We start from the raw sequence: 25,473 nt of genomic DNA, 5'->3' as shown, positions 1-25,473 counted from the left end.
AGACTGTGCTTAGGCTATGATTGAAAAGGGTACATAGTGGTGATGGTAGTTCATGTTTTTGCCTCTACAGAAGACAGCCAAGGATGGCACCTGGTCCCATAGAGGCTATGTTTTTTTGCTTTGGACTGGGCTTTGAGGACCTGCTTTTCAGATATGTAGGGTGGGGGTGCAGTTTGGAGGAAGGTTTCTTGTAAGTTAGGAGGGGATAAGGGTGAAAGTTTTGTCAAACCTATCCACTAGCAGGTTTGCTATCTCTGTGGGGTCAGTGTGTGTGATATCGCTGGCTACTAGTTTTGCACATGCTAGGGTCTACCCTTTAGGTTACGTACATACGTAGCTGTAAAAGGCCTTATGGTTATCTTTGGTTGTACTTGCTAAGTTTCTCTCAAAGGAGCCTATGGGGGATCTGACAAGTTGTCTTATTTGCCTGGTGATGCTGAGGTAGGTGTTTTTCAGTTGTTGGGGCCTTGCCTTTGTTTTACAGGACAGCAGCTTTTTGCATTTGTTGTAAAGTTTGTTGATCCTGGATGTCCACCATGGCAGCTTGTTTTTAGTTGGGGCTCTGGCTTTGACTTTTTCTAGTATAACCAAGTTTATACACTTACGCAAGTGATTGTTCAGGGCTTTACTGTAAGCTTCGGCATAGTTTCAACTTCCAGCTTGGGGTGGGGCTTGGACTGCATTTATACTTTCACCTAGGAGGTTATAGTTTGCCTTGGTGAAGTTTTTTAGTTTGATTTCGCCCTTTGTGAGTTCTGGTATTAGTGCCAGCTTGAAGATGACTGATTTGTGGTCAATTTTAACTAATGAGGGTCAGACAGTTGCAGAAGTGCATCTGTTGGTGAGGACCAGATCTAGAGTGTTTATTTGACTTGCTTCTGCCTAACTATTGCTGATGTCTGTCTGCATTTGATTTTCCCACGCACCTGCCCAACTGCTGTTGTATTCTTAAACTTGGTAGCTTTTGACATTGCCCACCCCTACTGTTAATCTGATTTTGGATACTCCTCCCAGTCCCATCTCATCAGCTCATTCTACTGAGTATGGAGAGATCAGTTGGGAAGGCCCACCCACTTACTCTCTTAAACTTGAATTATCTTCTTTTTCCTCCCTTCTCATTTACTAAAAAAAATATGCACTTTATTCAGCTGTTTTTACTGCATCTGTTTTTCTTCCTACTTTATTACTCTATTTTGCTTTTTGCTTCTTGTCCTTAAAAGTGTTCAATTGCATTTATTACTGCTTGTTAGTAGCCTGATTCAATTGTAACTGTTATTCTAAGCTTCTTAGTTTTAATTTAAGCATTTGGGTTTCAAACTAGTTATCTTACATAAGGAAGGTTTGTGGTCTACACTCTTGTGGCAGGAGCGGTAGCTTACATCCTTCTATGTTGGGAATTGCTGGTTGCAGGCTTATTGTGTTGTTATTCTAAAAGTGTCTTAGTGTCTTAGTTCTGGTTTAAGGACTTGGGCTTCAGGACAGTTATTCTACATTAAGAAGGTTTGTGGTCTATACTCTTGTGAGGGGAGAGGATAGTCTCCACCTTTCTGAGCTGCTGATTGAAGGCTTATTGTGCCTGTTATTCTAAGTGTCTTCATTCTGGTTCATGTTTAATTAACCAGAGCTGGTCTGTGTTTGGCATCCTTTGTCAGTGGTCCAGAGTATTTCTGCTTGAATCCAAGCCATACAAAACTAAGAACAAGAAGTTAAAGTTATTTTGAGTTTGATCTGCTCTTTTTCATCTGTATTTTATTGTTTTACTGCATTAATGTTTGCCTTTTTGACTGTTTTTACTGTTTGTGCCTGCTTATTACCTGCACTTATTTTTCACTGAAATTATTGCTTTGTTAGCATAGACTAAATGCAGACTTGCGGAATCTAGTCTGTTTTCATACACTTCAGCTCAAATCCCATCTTACATTAAGAAGGGCTCCCCTGCACCCTTGTGGCAGAAGAGTGTAGATATAGCCTTCTCTTATTTGGGGATTGCTGGAGGAAGGATCATTGTGTGATTTCCTATTGGCAGACTAGTTTAAAGCTGTTTAATTTCGATTGTATATAAGCCTCGCATTTGTGCATAGCTAATCACTGTGCAACTGGAGTTAGTGATGCCTTGTATAGACCCAAACACCTAGAAACAATTTTTTTCCCTAGACACCAGTCAGTAAAACCCACCCAGATTTCCTGCTGCACTGCAGGCAACACAGCTGCGCACTTCAGCACTGTAGGCAACTCAGCTGAGCACTGAGCAGTGTCACCTCAGTTTCCATCCCTGATCTTCTATAAAATAAATCTCCTTGTTAATCCCAGAGCAATAGCTGATATAATTTGCCCTCTCAGAAATTAGTACTTAAGAATTACCTCCTTCTATGGACAGTCAATTTCCCAACATTTCTCCAGCCAGCCTGATTGGCATGGGCATCCTGAGGTAATGCAGCAATTGCCTCAGGTATACTGACAATCGCTTGCTCCTAAAGCAAACAAAAACAGTATGTGAAAGATGTAACTACACCATGAAACTAGAATCAGTCCTCTTGCATAACAATGAAGAAGACATCAAACAGGTTGTCAACACACATACCTCTCCACTCACACAAGATAAGGTCAAGACACGTAAAGCCACATACGTTGAGGTACTCACTAAGAGCCTACCCAAAGACCAGAGACTTCCCAAGTGCAAACAAGCTATACATACTAGTACACAAACAGAATCTATCACTACATATAACAACACACATATCAGTGTCTCAACAATTAAGCCCCATAAGGCAAAACACCTCAAAACTCAATGTCTTAGTCATAAGTGACGCAAGTGAGACACACAGATGTCCCTCTTACCAGGTGGACAAGGAGAAGGTCACAGTCAGCTGCCTGTCAGGTGATAGGACCCATCAAATCTCACACACACACACACACACACACACACACACACACACACACACACACACACACACACACACACACACACTCAAATCACTCAGCAGTAATTACCGTTATGACTTTGTCATAGTACATGGAGTGAATGACTAGAAACGTACCGCTCTGAACTATATGAAGAGAGACGTGACTGAACTCTCAGATTATGTATCCCAGGTGGGTATATGAAGAGAGATGTGACTGAACTCTCAGATTATGTATCACAGGTGGTTATTTCCCTAGCCCTAAGCAGCATTCTACCTTCACCTAGGATTATGCTACAATACAAGCAAAAAAATGATTGATTTCAATAATTGTCTTAGCTTCTGGTGTCACTCCAGGGGGATCCAGTATCTGACAGCCTGGGAAGAATTGGTCAACAGACCATGCTGCTTTGACAGAGATGGTCTTCACCTGTCTCCTAAAGGCTTTTGGATACTGGCAAAGATGCTTGCCTACCCGTAGTGCCTTTTTTAGGCAATGTCAATACAACAAAACATCTGATGTAAAGAAATCCTCTAGAGACAAACTCAAGGTCATGTTGCTTAATTCTAGGAGCCTTAACAGTAAACTACATTCCGTGGAAGCACTACTCACTTTGGAAGATTGCTGACATCTGTGTAGTCACTGAGACTTGGTTCAAGGCCACAAATAGCACCCTTGCCGTACAAGGCTACAATGCCTTTCACATGTTCAGAACTCAAAATGAGCATGAAAGAACCAAAGGTGGAAATGTATCCATCTTCATTAAATCCAAATAAACCTCAAGACTATTAAAACAGTATGACTCTCTTGAGCTACTCCAGGTTTAAATAACTGTAGGCAAAACACCCTACAGCATCATAGTTAGCTCAGGTCCCCCACCATGAACCAGGAGAAGCACACCACCTACCTGGACTTGTTAGAGTCACTCAGTGTACAGCCAAACACCTTGATCTTGGGAGACTTCAACTATCCTTCTATTGATTGGGTGACTATATGAGCACAAGTACTATCACTCTGAGGTTCCTGGATTTTGTTAATTCAGATGCCCTGGAACAGTTGGTATGCACCCCCACAAGGGGCTCTAATGTTCTAAAGCTAGTGCTCACCAACATGGGGGGGTGGGAGGGGGTCACTGCACTACCACCTGTGTGTTGCCCTCCCTGGTAAGGTCAGACCATAAATCAATCTCATTTGAACTAAAGATCAGACCTGAATCCCCCACAGGAGCAAAACAAACTAATTTTTTTTCTCCAAAGCAAAGTATAGCCTACTAAGTGATGGTATGAAATGTTTCAAAGCTCTGCTAACACAGCCAACAATGACGCCTATGCAGAAGAGTAGACAAATGCCCTATATAGCCAATAATGTATTGACTCAGCTATACCTGACAGGACTAAAACCAGGTCCTCCTGAAAAAACAAGCCACCATGGTGGACTGTAAGTATAAATAAGTTATATAACAAAAGGAAGAAACTGATATCTAATAACAAGAGGGAAATTACTCAACAAAGGAAGAGTACCCTCCACAGCTTGAACAAACAAATCAAGATATCTTGTAAAGTTTTCTAAGGCTAGTTACAAGACTAAATTATCATCTCTAACTAAAGACAATCATAAGGAATTCTTTAGCTATGTCCAAAACCTAAAATGGAATGCCCAGCTGTGTGCTGAACTTATAGTGGACAGTACCACTCACACTGAACCCAAGGAAATTGGCAACCTCTTAGCTGACAAACTTGGCAATAACTTCACCCCCACCGTCCCCACCAGCTATACCTCACAGCATTCCTATACTGAGTATCTCCAAAGAACAGATCATACAATCATTCTCCAAATGCCAAAAGCGCAGCCTCTATGGGACCATATAATATCCCAGGTTGCTTACTAAACAATCTAAAACAATACCTAGTGGAACCACTTGGCACTCCCTTTAACCATAGCCTGAGCACTGGCTTTGTTCCAACAAGAGTGGAGAACAGCAGCAGTAATCCCATTGCACAAAGGGGGTCCATCAACCAACCCAGCAAACTATTGACCCATAAGCCTAACCTGCCTTATCTGCAAGGCCATGGAAAGAATCATCATGGACCTTATCAACAAGGACACATGCAACCTTCATACTCTTGACCTGACCCAGTTTGGTTTCATCAAGGGTAGATCTTGTTTATTAAACATGGTGGACTTCTTTGAGAATGTCACAAGAGCCCTGGATGAGGGCAAAGCAGTACATACCACCTATCTTGATTTAGCCAAGGCTTTTTACACAATCCCCCACTCAGGCATCATTGAGAAAACCTCCCAGCTGGGGATAACCCATAAGTCAATAGATGGATAGCCAACTGGCTCACTGACATAATGCACACTGTCAAAGTTGGGGAGTCAACCTCCATCAGTAAACCAGTTACCAGTGGGGTACCACAGGGATCTGTGCTGGGCCCTCTACTGTTTGGAATATATTTCTCTGAGGTCCAAGCAAAAGTAAATGTCTGTGGTTATCAGGTTTATAGATGACTGCAAACTGGGTACAACCATTGAGTCCCACAATGACATAAACATATTACAGAAGGGGCTGACACAGACAAATGATTCTTGCCAAAGTCAAGGACTAAAATTAAATGCAAAACAAATGCATCATTATCCCCTTTGGCAAAGTAATCCCTGCTAATCATGATATAGACAGCACCCTTCAAACCCAGTGGTGTGAGACTTGGGAACACAAGTTGATAACAATCTAAACTTTGATCACCATGTGCCCATAGTGGTAAGGAAAGCTTACTTGCCTCTCTACTTCCTGTTTTGGCATCTCCTTATTAAACTAACCCTGAGTCCAGACCTGTGTAGTCCTCCACACTACTTGTTCAGTACCCACTCTTATCTGTTTCTTTCTTTTCTCACCTTTCAGAGTGTATTAATTAGAGAGAGAGAGAGAAAAAAAACAATTCTTATTATTTACATCCATATTTGGGTAAAAACTTGCCACTTCTAGTATCTTATATAAATAGTAAGCTTATATAAATAGCTTTTTAACCTAGTTTGTATAGTTGATCTAGTTCATAGTGTATCTAATTCATAGTGTATTTTTATATGTAAATAGTTGATCTAGTTCAGAGTATATTTCTTAAACATTTTTCTTCTTACATAATCCATTGTTTTTTAAACAGTTTGTTTTTTTTATGTCTGTACGATATTGTTGCCTTTTTATTTCCATATTTGGAGCTTAACTCCCCGGGCCTCTGCTGAAAATGGACATGTATCCAGTTGGACTAGCTCGGTCAACAAATGTAAAATAAAATAAAATAAAAATAAATAAATTGCATCCAAGACTAAGGAGGTTATAACTCTGCTGTACTCGACCCTTATCAGACCACTAATTGAGTAGAATGCTCCCTTCTGTGTGTATCTCACTAGACAAATGCAACAACTGGAGACCACAGAGGATTCTAATCAAAAGAATCCAGGGCCTGCAAAATGTGACTTACATGAAAAAACTCAAAGCCCTTTTACTGTATCATACAGACTACTGAGAGGTAACATGTGCCTGGCCTACAGAGCAGTCTCTGACTCAGCCCCAATGGAAATGCTGCACATCCCAAAATCAAATGGGATAAAAGTTAATCCCTCCAGGGATCTCAACCTAGCCTGTGACATTAATGTAACATGTTGGAGAGACAGATGTATCTCCCAGAGATTGACATTCCTCTGGAATAAGCTCCCACTTTGTGTGAAACAGAGCTCCTCAATGACCCTATTTAAGCATGACCTTGACAATTAGATGGGTGACTGTAAATTCACCCGGGGGTGGCACCTATGTCCCTTATGGACAGGGGTAGTCAGTGCTGATCATAGAATCACTTTGCTAACAAAGACCATCTAACTATGGTCAATTAGGGTGCATGGGTTTTTACACAGCTAGGCTTGTAAAGGCCCTAGGGCAATTAGCCTAGTAACCTCTGATGAATCTATGAGCCTGTAAGGTATTATGTTGTCTTAATTGCCTATTATAGTGATAAAGGATAACTGAGGGAATCTGTGAGTAAACAAAAATGGATGACATTATTATTATTATTATTATTATTATTATTATTATTATTATTGTGATTTATCAAAAACATATTTGATGTAGTCCAATGGCAGAGACTGGAGAAGGGCATTTAGTCTGGGAAGGTAATCAGGGAGATCATTAATAAACAAGGACAAAACTATAGGGCTTAAAATTGAACCTTATGGGATCCCTGTGATAAGTGCACCATACCTCTCAACGGTCCAGATTTTCATAGAATGTGCAGATTTCTACCTCATATTTTCAGTCTGTTACTCTTAAAATTTGTGGTGTTGTGGTAAATGATTGAAGACTGAAGTTATATTTGAGTTTCAGACTTTATATCCTTCAGTAAATATATGCAAACATACAACCTTTTACTGCATCTTTTTAAGTTTATAAGAGAAATATTTAAAATCAGTTTCTATTCATTGGTCTTTGTCCCCAATAATTTTTGGCTCTGTCTAGATTTCATGTGCTAAGAAGCTGATTTGTATGGTATCCACAGCAGTTGCTTGATTATTAGAATGAACCTGGAATTTTCTATTTCTTAAATAGCTGTTAAACCAATTAATTGCATTTTGATCAAAGTTAAGTTTGGCTAGCTTACATAACAAAAGTTTATGTTTAACAGTTTTTAATGTCATAGGTATATCCATGAAAACACCAGCAGTAACAAGGCCATAATTAATATTGCAGTAGATCATATCAGTTGCTGTGAGTTGAACAGTAGAAGTACTAAATGACCTTCGGAAAGCATGCTGCCTGCCAGCCAAAAGCGCATAACTGTTATATAAATGATAACTTGTTTGTAAAGATTTTATCCAGGGGACAGAGTGCGGCTATAGAGTGAATGTCCTTGTGCAATTTTGGGGGCAGACACCTTAGGTAGAGTACTAATAAATGAATGTTTAAAAACTTTGGGGAAAATGCCAATGGCAACAGAAAAATTATAGATGTAAGTAAGTAGTTTTGCAACTTTATCTGTAGACTACCAAAAGAAAGTAGAGTGGAATCTAGTGGTTCCAGCAGAAGAGTGGGGTTCCTATCATGTTGTCGCACTTTTAAAAATTCGAACGTCATATGGTCGACACCATATGATCGAACTTTTAAAAGTTCGAACATTTCAACAGAGATCCCCATACAGTGCAGCAATGGAAGTTTTCCATTGTCTGCACTGCAGTGCAACTTCGGAGTTGGTATATTTAAAGAGCGGAGGGTGTGGGGGGGTGCAGGGGGGGCTTGCCCCTCTGCTTAAGCTTTCAGGTAGTTTTCTTCTGTTTATTTATTTATTTTATTTATTTATTTTTTTTATTCTCAAACTTTTAAGAGTTCCAACATATGGTCTCGACCATATGATGTTCAAACTTTTAAAAGTTTGATTATATGATATAGACCCGAAGAGTGCTGCAGGTTTTTTAGAAGATTTCTTATTTCCTTAGAAGACATGTCTCTAATGTGAAATGTTGCAACATACTCTGCAAGAGGGTAAAGAAAAAACTGCAGGAAGTTATTAACAGTGGAATAGGATATGTTAACTTGAGGTAAAAAATGTGAGATGAGGAAATATTTCTATTCTTCTGCAGTATTATTGTGAATGTTACTTGTGTGAGATGAGGAAATATTTATATTCTTCTGCAGTATTATTGTGAATGTTACTTGCCACCGGGAAAGGGTGAGATAGTTTGGAGAGCTAGCCTGTGATGTGCTTTAGCACCTTGCGGAATTGTTAAGAGTTATCCACAGGTGACATTTGTTTGTTTCTTACACAAAGGGTTTTGGGGGTATTTGTATCCAGCCTAGTTTGCTTCCCTAAAGTGTGGTAAACACTTTTGCAGGTTAATATCATTCTGATGTTATTTCCAAGATGACCAGGCAGAATATCTCTGCTTCATGAGTTTTTTAATGTTTTGTAAAAGCCAAGGGCATACCTGTCCCTAAGTCGTTTATGCACAGAAGGGTAAAGGGTGTCCTGGATTGTGGAGAGAGTAGTGATGAAGAAGTGATGCAGTTGGGTCATTAGTACAGTATGAAGGAGTCCAGTCTATGCTATTGAGATGATCATTAACAGTGGAATCCATAAGATTTGAGAAGGGGAACCCAAGGGAATTTTGGAAAGAAGGTTTAATTGTCTTAAATGACCAGAAGGAGAGTGCAGGATAATGGTCACTTATCGCTGGGCATAATGGAGATACTTGTGCAATGGTGGGCTATATTTCCGATAATAAGTTCAAGTGTAGAATGGTTACCAAAGTGAAGATTAGGTCTGCTGCTGTTTAACCAGCTGTTCAAGATTAAAGTGTAATACATTTTTAATGTTTCATAGAGCTTTAGAAAAATAATGTCATTATCTGCGATATCATTAAAATTCCTAATAACTTTATTTCATAAATAGAGCCACACAGAATCATTTTTGTTGATTTTCGTTTTAGTTTGGAAAATCCCATAACTGTATATGTGACCTCAGATGGAATTAGATTTGTGTCACCTTACATGGATTTCCTAGTGATTTGCCACTTGTCTGTGTCTTTTTTTTTTTTATTTGTATGAGATGAGAAATTCTTAAGGTACATTCTGAATAATCTGACAAGTTACTTAAGACTCTGTTTTGCAATCCAGGCCTGGTTTGTTTGGTTGGTTGGTTGTACATCTTTAAGAAAAATGAGTAAAATGAAAATTTGAACACATGATTCTCAATTTTATTTTAAATTATGTTTGACAGATTTTATCAGTGATTTACAATGTGCCAAAATATGTAACCTATACTTACCAGAACTGGACTGGTTCACTGTATGAAATTCAGAAGAGGTAGATGTTGTCAAAATATCTGCAAAATAGAAAACCTCAAAGTAAATGACCCATGCAATCTACGGATATAAATAAGTACCATGACTCTCAATTTAAGGTTACAAAAGAGCCATATATAATGTTCAGTGTTGTTATGATCCATCTACAACATAAGAAAAGAAATAGGTACATAAAGAAAATCAGTATTTTGTTGTCTAGGTAGAAGAGTTCTGTACCTAAATGGCATGGGTTGTGGCTAAGTATAAGAAGGAAAAATGTTTCACTAATGATATTGAAAACTTTACTGTCCTTGTACATGTAATCAGCATGAACCTGTTTATCGCAAAGATTACTGTACTCTAAAGTGAAGAAGTATACAATATTGCTAAAGTACTGTTTTCTCTTAAGTAAACAACCATTAGTTTAAAGTTATTAACTGCACATTTCTTTCCTTTTAGCCTACATTCATAATAATGGATTTGTCTGATGCAGCATTCATTCTTCTTTTCTTTTAAAACCAAGTTATTGCAGTTAAGTGTTGCAGGAAAGTGAGAGTCCATCTTAGTATTAAAGCATACAAGCACATAAAGTTAATCCTGAATGGGGCACCAGCTCATCTGCCGCATGTCTGTGCAAATATGCCATCGATAAGACCGCTCCTTGTCTGCGAATGCACTAAACTGTGAAGCTGTCACTAAACAACTCCTAATGATTTCTATCATTGCTCTGTAAAAATCATTGGACAACTGCAGCTCTCAGTCTCCCCACATAAGTATACTGTCACTGGTATCTTTGGAATGTGGTGTCACACTTGCCTTCCTTCCTGTGATGTACTAGCACAACTTAATTTTTATACTCAAGTTTGTAAGATGAGTCACTAAGCTCATTTTGTTGTGTTAGTGTGTGTGTGTGTGTGTGTGTGTGTGTGTGTGTGTGTGTGTGTGTGTGTGTGTGTGTGTGTGTGTGTGTGTGTGTCTGTGGCAGAGAGATGCTAACATATGTTATGAAAACTACTATCCCTGATGAAAAAGCTGACTCCATCTGTAACTTGGCAAAAGCTATCATGTTATAATGCTATGCTCTAGATTTGTTATGACCAACTGCTCTCACTTAGATGAAATACTGTAAAGGAAGACCAACTGTTTCTTGCGAGAGGGCTTCTTAAATTCAAGGTGAATTAAAGTAACTTGTTTACTCACATATGTATGCATGACTGAGTCTTTTGGCGTTTCCCGGTTAGGGGTCGCCACAGCGGAACTGTGGTCCTCTAATGATTGGCAGTAAATTTTTACGTGCCAAGTTGCCAGCCCTGACGCACAACCTTCAACGAAGGCACGCCCATTCACGCATGTCTCCACACAGAAGACGCTCTAGCTGAGAATCAAACAGGATAACATCTTACTGTGAGGCGACAACGCTACCGCAGCACCACCACTGCAGTTGCATGCACATATTTATTTATTTATTTATTTACTTATTTACTTATTTATGTATGTATGTCTTTATTACTGCAGATGTCAATTGGGCTTATATCTGCTCTTCAGTAGAGGCCTAAGCAGAAAAGCTCCATGTGGAACAACAAAAGTAGAACAGTTACAGAAATTTCCAGTCACATTACTAAAAGAAAGCAATGTTACTCAAAATAAACTTTTATAAAAATAACATTGTAAGAACTTTTCAAAAACATTTTGTGTCAGGGAAATTATTTACTGCAGAAACAATGCAATAATAAATATTGTAGACATATTAAAGACATCAGCAGGGTAACAAAGAATATACTAGAAATACTGAGCAGGCCAAGTTTATTGCCAAAAACAAATGATTGTAGATATTTATAATATCATACTTGAAGACAAGCTATGTTATTAAAACAAATTATTTTGAGAAATTCTAAGCAGTGCTGTTGATATGGGTTCCTTGCTGAGCTTACTGATTGTCCTTTTTCTGTTTTTAGTGATCTTCAGTTTTGCAGAACCAATAGTGCATATGCATTTTGATTACTCAGTGGAAAATGAGTTTCAAATATAGATTTTTTTAGAGAGAAATCATCTTACAGCTGTGTGTGTGTGCGTGTGTGTGTGTGTGTGTGTGTGTGTGTGTGTGTGTGTGTGTGTGTGTGTGCTGCAAGAGTGACACTACAGAGGACCTCAAAATCACTTCATATTCCCAATTCTTTGTCAGTGAGATCTCAGAGTAAATCCAACTCTCTAATCAGTGCAATCACATTTTTCAGTCAAGCAGTAAATCACCACTGACTATTACAGTCAGTCAGTTTTTTTTTCCAGGTAAAGGGGTAAATCAGGAGCCCTGCCTGATAAATATACTTAAACAAAGACACACAGTTAACAAATGGAGATAGTTAGAATCACACTTTATGCCCGTAAGTATAGGCAGCAGGTCCATAAGAGCTTAGAGCATTAATCATCTGCATTAACTTCCAGACCTTCATCAACTGCAGTTTTTGCTAAATCACTGTTTATTGTAGTCAGTCATTATTGCCAGTCATAAGACTGTTGTATTTTTGCTGTTCAAAAAATGCATGTGGATGTAAAACATGTTATTCAATCAACTTTTTAAGTGAATTAAAATACTCTCCACCTTATCTGTCTCTGATTTGGCAGAGTCTTACATGTATGCTCTAACCATCATAAACTAGTCCTGCTGTTAGTGCATTAGACTAAATCTCTGAGCTGCTAATGAACTGCTCCCAGAGTACAGAGTGAGATACCTTCACCTTCATTTGTATACTGAGTGACTCTCAATAAAGTCACTTAACCAAAAAGTGCCCCAGGTCAACCATGAAAAGGGATAATTTGTCTACTGGGCTGGCTTGGTCTTTTTTTCTGGCAGATCAATAAAGATTACAGTCAATCAAAATACCAGTCATTAGAGTTTCATAACTCTTATTATCCAGCAAATAAATGTCCATATAGCACATGTTCTGTTAACTTTCTAAGTGAATTGGACTTTCTGCTATTTAAAGTTGTGAGCTGCTAAAACCTTAAATCATCCACCTCCATTTGCCTACTGCGTTACTTTGCGCAAGTCACTCAGACAGTGCTTTTGGGTCACCCCTAAAAAGGGTCATGTCATCTAGTATATTTATCTGGGTAACAAATATATAAAAGAAAATAATACTTAAAATAGTCCCTTTTGAGGTTTTTGCCCCCCCCCCCCTTTGGCTTTGTCCATAGTTCTTGAGCAAAAATATTGAGAGGTGTTTTGGTAATTTCCTTGTAAAATGTGCAGCTTTCTGGCAATTTATTGTGGACTGAAGTTACTAAATTAATAAATAATATCAGGGTATGTGGGTGTTGGACTTTGAATCCTTCATAAAATGCTTGCTAATGCAATGCTTGGTATTCCAGCAACTTTCTGAGTATGTAAGAGAAATATTTAAAATGTGTTCCTGATTTTCTGAGCCTTTGTCTCTAACTCTTGACCTAAGAAGTTGAGAGGACATAGGGGACTTGCAATGAGTTGCACTATATGGTTCTGACCATACCACTCAACTGTACAGATTTTCGCAGATAGCCCAGATTTTGGCTTCATAGTTTGGTCCATTTCTCATAAAATTGGGGTTTTCTGGCAAATTAGTGGTCAAAAATAATGATAGACATTTGAGTTTCAGACACCGTATCCTTCAGAAAATTCATGCTAATACAAAACCTGTTTGAAAGAGCAATATTTAAAAATTGTCCCTAATTTTGAGCATTTGTCCCACTTTTATTTATAGCTATGCCCAGATTTCTTGCTCAAAGAAGTATGGTTCTGATAGCAGCAAGCTGAAATACAGTCCTGGCCATTACTTGTGATTTTTTTCATTCATTTGATCTTAAGCAGATATTTGAGGTATACTGTTATATAAGTGGCTATAACTGATGGGTGGGTGGGTGGGTGGGTAGGTCTGTGTGTGTGTGTGTGTGTGTGTGTGTGTGTGTGTGTGTGTGTGTGTGTGTGTGTGTGTGTGTGTGTGCATGCACCTGTGCACAGAGAGTGTATTTCTCAATTATTCCTAATTTCTTCTTTATATTTGTGGACTATTCGTCATAAAATTTGTGACAGTCAGATAAAGTGCTATAGACTGTAGTCACTAAATAATAACAAAAGATGTGAGTTTCAGACTTCTTACCTTTATGAAAATACTTGTTAACACAACCTGTAACACTACCAACGTTCTAAGTATATAACAACAATATTTAAAATCTGTTTTTGATTTTGGGTCTTTGTCACTGATTCATAATGTAAGAGGTTGGGAGGGGATAGGGGAGGTGCAGTTGGTTGTGCTGTATGGTTCTCACAGCAGTGAGATGACATATATGTCTTAGTTATTATATTATGTATTTCATCATTCATTTGATCTCAAAAGTGTACACAGTCATATAAGTACCTATAAACAATTGTTGCAGCTATTTGTTTGTATAAATACTTGGTTCCTGCATCTCAAAGTAGTAATGGTGTAAATGTAGGAATCAATTGTGGTAAACCAGATCATCATCATATAAGCCATTCTCTTTGGGTACAATCCTTGGTTTCTTTGTTTTCTTGACTGTTAATAGTGTGTTTCTTGTATGGCTGTGAATTAACTGGACATCATGAAATCTATGCGCTTACTGTTAATGTTTTAACTATGAATGCATTTCTAACTTGGGTTTTTCAGTCACATGGGTTTGAAATTCACTGTGTTGAGCTACAGCAGTTTGTCTGGTACCCACTGAAGATAAGCAAGGTACTGAGCTGTCCTGTAGTACAGGGTCTGAGTCCCTGAAGAATACAGATGAGTAAGGTAATGAGCTACTTCCTTTAGCGTGGCGTTTTAATTCCCTTGGCCATCATTTGTTTACTACGTGGCTGTGATCATTTCCCTTCACCAGACAGTGTTTCTGTTCTGCCATTTAAGACATACACTTGTGTTTAGAATGCTGTCCTAAGCTGCTAGGAAATGTGTTACATATCTGTCTTTTGAATTCCTGCACCTATCACTATGAATCCCATAATATCCCTTATACTTTAATGAGCTGCCAGATGTATTTTCAATATATGTGAGTTTCAAGGGAAGAGAAGCTTTTGTCCATGCAAAGTTTGTATTCAATGTGAGACTTCTTTGTTTAGTTAAGTAAATAGCTGCCAGTCTTTTTGCTGTGAAATTTGAAATGTTTTACATTAAATTCAGCTCTCTAATTGGTGCAAAACAGCAGCAACTTGCTGTTCTTGAATTTGTATTTTCTCTTTTGTCTGCAGCACAACTGTCTTTGTGACAATCTGCTACATCTATTGTATTGTTAGCTACCAACTTGATTTGTTACTAACACTTCAGCCAAACTTTGTGTTTTGTGCATGACAAATTGTATTCTGGATATTGTTTGGCTATGTAAACTACAAATATGTTACTAGACAGTGCCATGTAGTTGGGGGGGGGGGGGGTTCATAGATAAATTGTCTTTAATATTTAACAATGGATTTTGCATGAACTGTTTCAATGCATTTTATACTTTTTTTTTGGTCTTCCAATAACCTACATGCCCCCATACACTAGCTACTGCTGCCCTTGTATCCCAGCAAGAAAGGAAACATAGAGCCACATCTGATGGGAATTTGTACTTGATAATTGTTTTATAAAGTACAGCTTAACTGATTTCAGTGCTCTAGAAGGTTTAATTTGTGGTGTATGTATATGAAAGCAAAATTTAAAAGAAAGTAATTAAGTTTAAGCTTAAATGATGGAAAGTTCAGAGACTTATAATAGAAGCAATGATGATTCACATATGAATCTTGCTTTTTTGATGTGTGTTCAAATTAAGTTATATGCTAGAACAGAAATGTCAGTGTAATGAATACTTTGCAAGAGTAAACCAGAGAAAAGAAAAAAAAAAAAGATGTCTCACGAAGAGATGAAGTATCCATCACTATACTTTCTGGTATGTACTTGCAGCCCCTTGGGGTAATTTTTCCCTTGATGGAGAATGAGTGATCAAGTATTACCCCAAGCATTTCATTTCTGAACTGTGAGGTATGTCCTCACTGCTGTTTGTCTCAATTGCCACGGACGATACACTGCTGTTTTCGTAAATAGTTCTAGAAAATGGGTTGTAATTATTTGCAATTTTTTTTTGCATTTAATAAATGATATGAATTTTCCAACCATTTTTCATGTTTGAAGAAATCTGCCTAAATCTCTTTTTAGCCAATATGTTAGATATCAGAACAGAACATGTACATGTCACTGACATACTGGATGACAGCAGTTGTTACATAAAACATTGACATTATGGTATCTGCAGGAGATATTTGATGGATGCTTTTTTTACGTTTGCAGTGAGCTGAAATTATATGTCCCCATTTGCTTCTAAATATTATGCTAGCTGTATTACTTATTAACCACCTTGGTGATTAATTAGTTTTCTATGAATGCACTTTTTATACATTTTTCCGGCCAAGAAAGGAAGGCTGTTAGATGAAATTTGATGTCATTCAGACTTTCCACTTTTGTAATAAGTGAAAATGACTGAATCTTTGAAGCTCTCCAAACTTTTTGGAACAGGTGTATGAAGATGAATGAGTGATAATAAAACTGTACAGATATTGGTTTCTTCAAATTTTAGGCAATCAACTGGCAAGTTGTCAGCAGATATAGAAGTGAAATTTAGTCTAGTTAGAAAGATTTTGGATAAAATGCATTAGGATGGAAACATCATTTGGAGAATGGAGTATCTGTTTCTTCAACTGAGTAGTTTAGAAATATTTTGCCAGAGCTGCTGAGGAAATCAGATGTGTTTATATTTTTTTTGAGCATAGTGTCATAGTCCCCCTTGCTGAGCATTAATCCTGTCCCTCCTGGTTACTCCATGAATCCAATCATTTCATGGGGAGTGAGCCCTGCAAAAAGCTCTGCAACACTGCTTTTTTTTTCAATAAAAGAAAAATTCAGCTAAAGCTGCATAAAACCTGCAGTTTTTTTCAGTAGCAAAGCAGTCTGGTTTCATAATGGCAGAAGCTGCAAAAAAAGTGCAACCATTTTTTTATGTTTGTTTTTTGTTTTTGTTTTTTTGTTTTTTTTATCAAAGATACATTCAAGTTGGGAAATGTGACAAGCTATACAAAATAATTATTTTTTTTTCACAGAAATGCAGAACAGCTTTCAAAAGTGATACTGTTTTATAGACACACACAGACACATGCGCACCCAATGAAAACACGCATACCCACATTTATTAGAAGAACTTTGTAATCCTTAAGCTGCTTATCTCATTTTGTGCTGGAGGTTTCTCACTATTTAAAACTTACTTTACAAGAATTTATTTGTATTTACAATTCTTAGTCATCAAAAAGTAAAGAATCGGAGGTGGAGCCTAGATGGGCAACCGAGAGCAGCGAATTTTGAGAGCTCCGTAAACTAGTATAATAATATAGGAAAATTTTTTATTATTTTCAAGTTTAAAACATCAGAAATCTATAGATAAACTACTAAATTACATAAATATCAATTTTGGTGGAGATCTACAAAAAGTTTCCTGTCAAGTAACTTGATGATATATTGAATCACTGAATATGAACAACTCAAGGAATTCTCATCCAGATGCTGCTTTGAAAAAAAAGAACTGCAATTGATGGCATCTACCTTACAGTAACTATCTTTGCAGATGGATGGCTTTAAAAATTATGTAGAAAACCTCAAATTAAATTCTCAAAAACAGAATGACACTCTTAAGGAACTATTACAGCAACACCATACAAAAAATAACAAATATAGAGACTTATCTAAATGACATTGAAGGGAGACTCAATGAGGAAAAATTCCAAAAAGAATTTCTGCTTAAACAGAATACATGGCTGCTTAACAAAATAGAAGACTTAGAATACAAGGAAAGGAGAAATAACATAAGGATCTTTGGTCTGCCTGAAAACACTGAAGGAGAAGACATGATTTCATTCTGAACAACCTGGATTCCTGAATTTTTAGACTTGAAAGAGGGACTTTCATTTGGAATTGAAAGGGCACATAGAGCACTGAGGAAACCTGCTTCTAACTCAACAAATACTCCACCTAGATCCATAATTATAAAATTTCTTTCATTTCTGAACAATCAGTAAAAACAAAATGAAAACTCCAGCAAAGCTAGAACTTCCTCTGAGTGATCTCCCAAACCTCTTGTATCAGAGGCACATGGGATATATGCAAATGACCCTTATGAACATCAGGTGTTTCAGCTAATTGGCGATTCTGAATGCCCATGGCTTGGTTCTTCATTTAAATGGACAATTTTAGGCCAATAAAGCCAAACCCCACTAGCTGTGGATATGCATACTTCGGCCTTGTTATGACCTCGTCAGCACAGCACAAGCAGAGTGTTTGACTAAGCATAAGAGACACAGGGCTGTTATACCCAGCTGATGTCCATTATCATTAGGATCACTGCAAAAATATCCCACATAACAAACTAAAACAATAAGTGAGAAAGTCGCTGAAAAAACAATCAGTAAAAACAAAATGAAAACTCCAGCAAAGCTAGAACTTCCACTGAGTGACCTCCCAAACCTCTTGTATCAGAGGCACATGGGATATATGCAAATGACCCGTATGAACATCAGGTGTTTCAGCTAATTGGCAATTCTGAATGCCCATGACTTGATTCATTGTTTAAATGGACAATTTCAGGCCAATAAAGCCAAACCCCACTAGCTGTGGATATGCATATTTCGGCCTTGTTATAACCTCGTCAGCACAGCACAAGCAGAGTGTTTGGTTTTTCAGTGACCTTCTCACTTATTGTTTAATTTCTGAACAAGGAACTAATATTAAAAACTGCTTGGAGAAAATCACCCTTAAAATACAATCAAAGCCTGTTAAGGTTTGACAATGATTATTCTTCCAGAATACTAGAACAAAGGAAAAATGTCTGGCCAATAATAAAACTGTTGAAACAAAACAACATTAAATCACAGCTGGCCTTTCCATCCAAGATAAAAATACTTTTTGCCAATGAGATGAGAATCTTTAATGACTTAGAAAAAGCTACTCTATTCATCAAAAACAACAACATAGTGTCTATCCCAGAAGAAATGGACTGGATGGTCCCTACTCTTAAAAGAATAAAAGAAACAAATCCTTGGACTGATGCTAGAAAGAAGAAACAAAAAAACTGATTCCAAGATAGCTGTCCCAAAAAATAACTCTTACAATTACATCTCTCAAAGTATCAACTGATAGGGAGCAGCACTTGTCATCTGTTTTTATTAAAAAAGAGGGTTTCTTAAACAACTGAGAAACAGTAATGATTTATTCAGAATGTTCAAAGAGTCCAATAATTCTTCACAAACAAAGGTAGGTCAAGATGGGTTACTGTTTACATTATATATAAGGCAAACAAAGCAACATATACTACAAACATAGAAGTTTCTATTCCCCTACTTGAACTCAGTGACTACTTATCTTGTTCATTTTTCATTGATTTTACTTATAATCATTTAAGTAATTAATTAACTAATTCAACAAGGTACCATTCATCAGAGTTCAGACTGAAATGTAACAAATCATATATAATAGCAGTAACAGTAGAGCGTTTTGAAAATAAAATGCTGTCATGGAGACTAATGCCTTCTTCAGTTAAAGTATGATTTAGAAATGTCATGTATATCCTGGCTAAATAATAGTAGCAAGTTCTTAGTACAAATGTCATCATTATTCTGTCTAAATATAGTTAATATCAATTATGGCAGGTATCATAGCTTCGAGTGCTGTTTGATCAATCCTTATATGGTATGCATAGATGCAGCCATGTCTGGCAGCTAGTACAAATGTCACTATTATTCTCTCTAAACATACTTAATATCAATTATGGCAGGTATCATAGCTTCGAGTGCTGTTTGATTAAGCCTGACATGGTGTGTGTGGATGCAGCCATTGTATGTTGCCATTTTCGTATCCAGGAAGCTGCTGGTTGTGGCTTATGATCAAGGTTTACTGATGCTTCTATATTTGGAAGAGACATTTGGTGTTTTAGCCTGGATCCAGGGGAAGGGGGTGGATAAAACTGTGAGGTGGGATATTTTGGCAGAGAATAGTTTATTTATACATCTGCTGAGTGAGAGATGGGAAGGCTGGAAGAATGTGTTATTTCTTGTTCTGGCAGCTCGTTGGAAGATTTTTTTTTTTTTTGATCTGTTTGCTCTCCATTCTTTTCCTGGCTGCTACCTCACTGAAAGGGAGGGAATTTAGGCTTGAAGTTGCAGTGAACGGAAGCTTTGCTTCAGGTGTATCATGAGCCTCTGGTATGCAGTACACAGATACACTAACAGAAACAGATGCTCCCAGATTGCTATGGTAATGGAGACAGAGTGACAATAACACTTAACAGTTCTGAGGAGCCTCCGAGATGATTCTCAGCAATGAAGTTCTTGGTTTAAAAAAATATATATACATATATATATATATATATATATATATATATATATATATATATATATATATATATATCCACACACACACACACATATATATATATATATATATATATATATATATATATATATATATATATATATCTAAAGAAATATATATATATATATATATATATATATATATATATATATATGCATATATAAAATAAAAGGGCTGTTTAAAACAACATGCACACATACGGATGGTCTCCCAACACTTCGTTTAGCTCATTAAGTCTCATAATTTAAAGCCTATGCACTGTATAAACATGCTTGGATGGAGCTAATAATAAGAATAAGCATTACAGCTTGTGGTCTCTCAAATAACTAAGCAACAGCCCAAAAAAAAAAAAAAACGCACACAATAGTCATGTAATGTATGATTTTAGTAAATCTAGACCTAAAATATATAATGGTCATATAAGATGAAGCAGTCTGCTGAATTTAGATAATAAAGACAGGATTTAATAACATGGGCTTGTGTATAATAACACTACTGTCTTAACTTGTCATAAATGACATACACTACATTGAACATCAACTACGGTGGTGGTGCTGCAGTAGCGTTGTCACCTCACAGTAAGACGCTGTCCGGTTCGATTCTCAGCTAGAGCGTCTTCTGCGTGGAGACATGCGTGAATGGGCGTACCTTCATTGAAGGTTGTATGGCAGAGCTGGCAACTTGGTACATAAAAATCAACTGCCAATCATTAGCGGACCGGAGTTCCGCTGTGGCGACCCCTAACCGGGAAAAGCCAAAACACACAACAACAACTACATTAAACATCAAGGGCAAGCATGATGATTTCCTTATATAAGTAAATATGCATAACAAGCCATGTAATTGCTTTAACTTGAATTGTAGTTTTTGTAACCCATCTTGACCATATATAATACTTAAGCAGTTACCAAGGTAACTAATGTTTTATACATGACATCAAACTGACAAAGTTGTTCAAGAGAAACAATAGAAGCCTGAACTTGAAATGTCACAGAATGTAACAATCAAATTCTGAACAAATAGTATTAAATTGACAATAGACAGTTATACATGGGCTTGTGTATAATAACACTACTGTTTTAACTTGTCATAAATGACATGCACTATATCGAACATCAAGGGAAACCATGATGATTTTCTCATAAAAGTAAATGTGCATAACAAGTCATATAGTTGCTTTAACTTGAATTGTGGTTTTGTAACCCATCTTGACCATGCATAATACTTAAGCTGTTACCAAGGTAATTTGTTGTTTTTAACCTATAATTTCACTCATTTTATAATAAGAAATGACAGATATGAAAATCTTTATGTATAGGAAATGAAGGGAAGAGGGATGCACTGATAATTAAAATGCACTAACTTTCATCAGTGTTCACATAAAATAAACTAAATGCTTTAAGTAAGTTAACAACAAAGTGATTACTTAAATGTTGGCAAACAATGAAATATAACTTCTGATATATCCAGTAAAATCCATTGTACTATAAACATTAGGTATGAATATTATTACCATCTATTTATATTAAGTAATACGTTTTGAAAGACTTCATCAATAAGGGTGAATATGTTAAATAACTGTGTGTTATAATCTTTTACTGAGGTTTTATATATGATACATCCTACTTTACTATGATTGAATTGCTTGTCATCTATCTTTCATGTAAATATTGTTTATACAATAAGTAGTCATTTATATTGTATTAGAATTCTGTCTAATCTACAATAGTACTATATCTGTTCAAAATAATATAAATATTGCTTATTCTTATTACAAATATTCTCAATATGATAATTTAATTTATGGAACTCAGATGTACTGGATTGTCAAGGTATGACTGATAATCTGATGGGTTTAGGTTTATCCATCAGATTAGGAATGATTTTCATTCCATGGCTAGTGCAGATCTTAGTTTTGTTAACATTTATTAATTTAAATTTATTTCACAAAAACATTTTTAGTATGCCTGACCAAAACATTACTTTATTGGTAAACATTCAAATTATAAAACTGATAATTCCCTTTAAAAGCTCAAACTTATACTTTATAGTTATTAGAGGAAAAGGTTTAATAGTCACAATAAAACAAAAAATGCATAGTCTAAATAACCTAAGATGGATTTAACTGCATTATCTTTGAATACCAATGGCTTAAACAATCCTAGCAAGAGATCAAATCTACTGAAATATTTAAAACTGAACAAAGCACAAAGTGTCTTCCTTCAAGAAACTCATTTCAAAACAAATGACAATTACAAATGGAATCCTATAATAACAGAATATGGACCCTAGCCAATCTATACTGGTTCCCAGGGATTGGAACAGGGACTGTTAAAAACACTTGGATTTCATTTCCAATAATTATAAAGGCAACTTAATATTAGGAGGAGATTTTAACTGCATATTTGATATTTCTGAAACTACAACTAAAAGACCACTGCATACATCTGCTGTATCAAAAGCTTTAAACAAGTGGGTAGAATCATTTCATTTTGTAAATAATTTCAAATTTAAAGAAAATAAATCTGTGTTGTTTTCACATCAAGATCACAGATTTGGTACCCAAACTAGAACAGATAAAATATTTGCTGCCTATGACTTATACTCTAAAATCATTAATTTCTCAATCAGTCCCTACCCCTTTTTGGTCCACAATTCATTGATACTAAGACTTCAAAATGGGTACAAACCATTAATCTTTAACTCGGGAATTCCAGCATATATAAGTAAAATTAAAGAGTACAAACCCTGGTTATTATATGAGTTACAGTTCTTCTTAGATATTAATTACACCACAAAGAGAAATAAAATAAAATAATGATATGGGACTCATTAAAATCTTACATATATGCTAAAACCCTAATTTGGTATAAAAAAAATCAGAGAATGGGATTCTGAATTATTAGATTTACAATCCAAAGTTTTGTCAGCAAAAGCTGAATAAAATCAAAATCATTTGGAGATAAAAAAGAAAGTTGAAATATTAAACAATAAATACAATGACATTCTAACGCATAAAACTAGTTTAGCTTTAGAAAAACTAAAAATTAATACCTTGGCCACTTCTCTCGAATATCTACATAATTTAGCCACAAGAATCAAAATATAACCAAAAGCTAATAACATTAAAAGTATCTTCCTTGAAAAGAAAGGGAAAATATCTCAGATATAGGTGGCATTCTTGATGCCTAAAGAAATCACTATATGGAACACTTCCAAAAATAAAATATACATATCGACAAATTAAATCTAAATGAAAAATGTTCTAATATAATAAAAATACCAGAAAAATTAAAGCTAGATCTGCAACCACCCATATTCTACAGAGAAATTACAGATACAATAAAAGAGGGTAAAATAATAAAAATCCAGGTATACATGGCATAACTATGGAAATATATAAACGTTTTCCTTCAAAGATATTATCCCTCTTTCATAAAACTCTATTAGAATTTCAGTCACAAGCTTTAATACCACTAATCACACCAATCCTAAAGGAAAACAAAACCCTAAACCTCTGTACCTCATATAGACCTATATCATTATTAAATAATAACTATAAGATATTTATGACAATATTAACTAACAGAATGAACATACCACTATCCAAAACAATAAATAATGATCAAACTGGATTTATATATCATAGACACACACATGACAATATTAAAATGATAATTTCTCTTATATATTATGTTAATAAAGAAAATAAACACTCATAATTGGCTTAGATATAGAGAAAGCCTTTGATTCCCTAAATTGGGAATATTTATTCAAAATCCTAATGCTATTTGAATTTCCTCTATCCTTTGTTCATCTCCTAAAGAATATATATACAAATAATTTAGTGTATGTCAAATTAGGTCCTTTTACCTCTGAATCTATGCATATAACAAAAGGCACTAAACAAAGATGTCCCATGTCACCGATTCTATTTGCTCTGACTATTGAAACATTGGTAGATTCAATTCATAACAACATAAAAATCAAAGGAATAGATGTTTATGAACAATACAATTCTAAAGTAATGCTATTTGCTGATGACATATTACTAACATTATCTAATACAAAAGAGACATTAGAAAAATTAGATATATTAATTGACAAATTTCACATGACATCTAGACTCCATTTCAATAAATCAAAATCAAAAATGTTATTTTTAAACTAAAAAAAAAAGAACTGCAGACTAAGAGGGATCATATCATAGGGAAATAAGAATACACCTTAAAATATCTAGGAATTGAGTTATGCAAGAATAATAATGAATTAGTCTCAAGAAACTACAATAATAACATCAATACAATTAAACTCTCTGTGGAAAAATGGAACAAAATAATATTAACAGTTGAACATAGACAACAGTCAATAAAAATGTTTTTACTGTCCAAGATCCTATATATAGCCTTGACAATACAACTGTTACCAGAAAGGAATATACTTAAAGAAATAAATTTATGCCTAATAAATTTTTTATGGTTTCCCAAAAGAAACAGAATAACTTTAGCACATCATATCAGGCCATGGAAACAGGGAGGATTAAACTTCCCTGATATAGAAACAGATATAAAAGCATCAATATCTAAAACAATCTCAGATTGGATAAGTCCAAATTACTCTGCAAATTGGTAAGAATTACTAACTGTAATATCAATAAATGAATTTGATTTACAAACAAAATTTCAAATAACAGATAAAAAATATTTTTCATGGCACATATTATGTATTTAATCGGGAAAAGCCAAAATATATTGCTAGTATGCAATATAACATAACTAAACCCACTAAAACTTGTGTGATTAATTATTACATTGACTCATTTAGGAAAATTATTAATGCAAATATAGATTTAAAAATCTGGTTTAATCTTTTAACACCATTTATAGTCACAAAGAACTTACCACATAAAATATATAGAGAAATTATTAATTCCTGGGAACAGAAATAATTTGTTTGTTGGCTCCAATGTATCAAAGAACTAAAAGTTTTAGATATGCAAGTAATAAAAACAACATACAAAATTCCACAACAGGAATGGGTAACTTTACAGAGTATTCTGTCATATTTGCAAGATTTATGTAGAATAATTAACAATTCTTCATTTAAAGAAATACCTAAATTTACAAAATACATATATGAAATCATATATAATGACTTTGACATAGGAAAAAGTATTTAAAAATTTTACAAAATATTGATAAACTATAAAACAACACCCACAACCTCATATTGGAAATATATAACAAAAGGACACTCAATACAGTTAACTGAAGATATTAAAACAAATATCTTATCAGCCATAAAATAT

General features: G+C 35.6%; 1 protein-coding gene across 2 annotated transcripts in view; it reads right to left on the bottom strand.

The window, feature by feature from the left end:
- LOC122806395 (receptor-type tyrosine-protein phosphatase U-like) overlaps positions 1 to 25,473 on the bottom strand; it is a 1,549,454-nt gene that overhangs the window by 1,227,462 nt on the left and 296,519 nt on the right. For both annotated transcript variants that reach the window (XM_044076762.1, XM_044076771.1), the window contains one exon: positions 9,711 to 9,767. In XM_044076762.1, coding sequence (XP_043932697.1) covers positions 9,711 to 9,767 — 57 coding nt within the window. The remainder of the gene's footprint in view (positions 1 to 9,710; positions 9,768 to 25,473) is intronic.

This window comes from Protopterus annectens, chromosome 1.part1, assembly GCF_019279795.1.
Source record: "Protopterus annectens isolate FY-2018-M chromosome 1.part1, PAN1.0, whole genome shotgun sequence".
Classification (NCBI taxonomy): domain Eukaryota; kingdom Metazoa; phylum Chordata; order Ceratodontiformes; family Protopteridae; genus Protopterus; species Protopterus annectens.
Note: the sequence above shows the minus strand (reverse complement) of the source record. Positions and strands in the feature narration are given on the sequence as shown.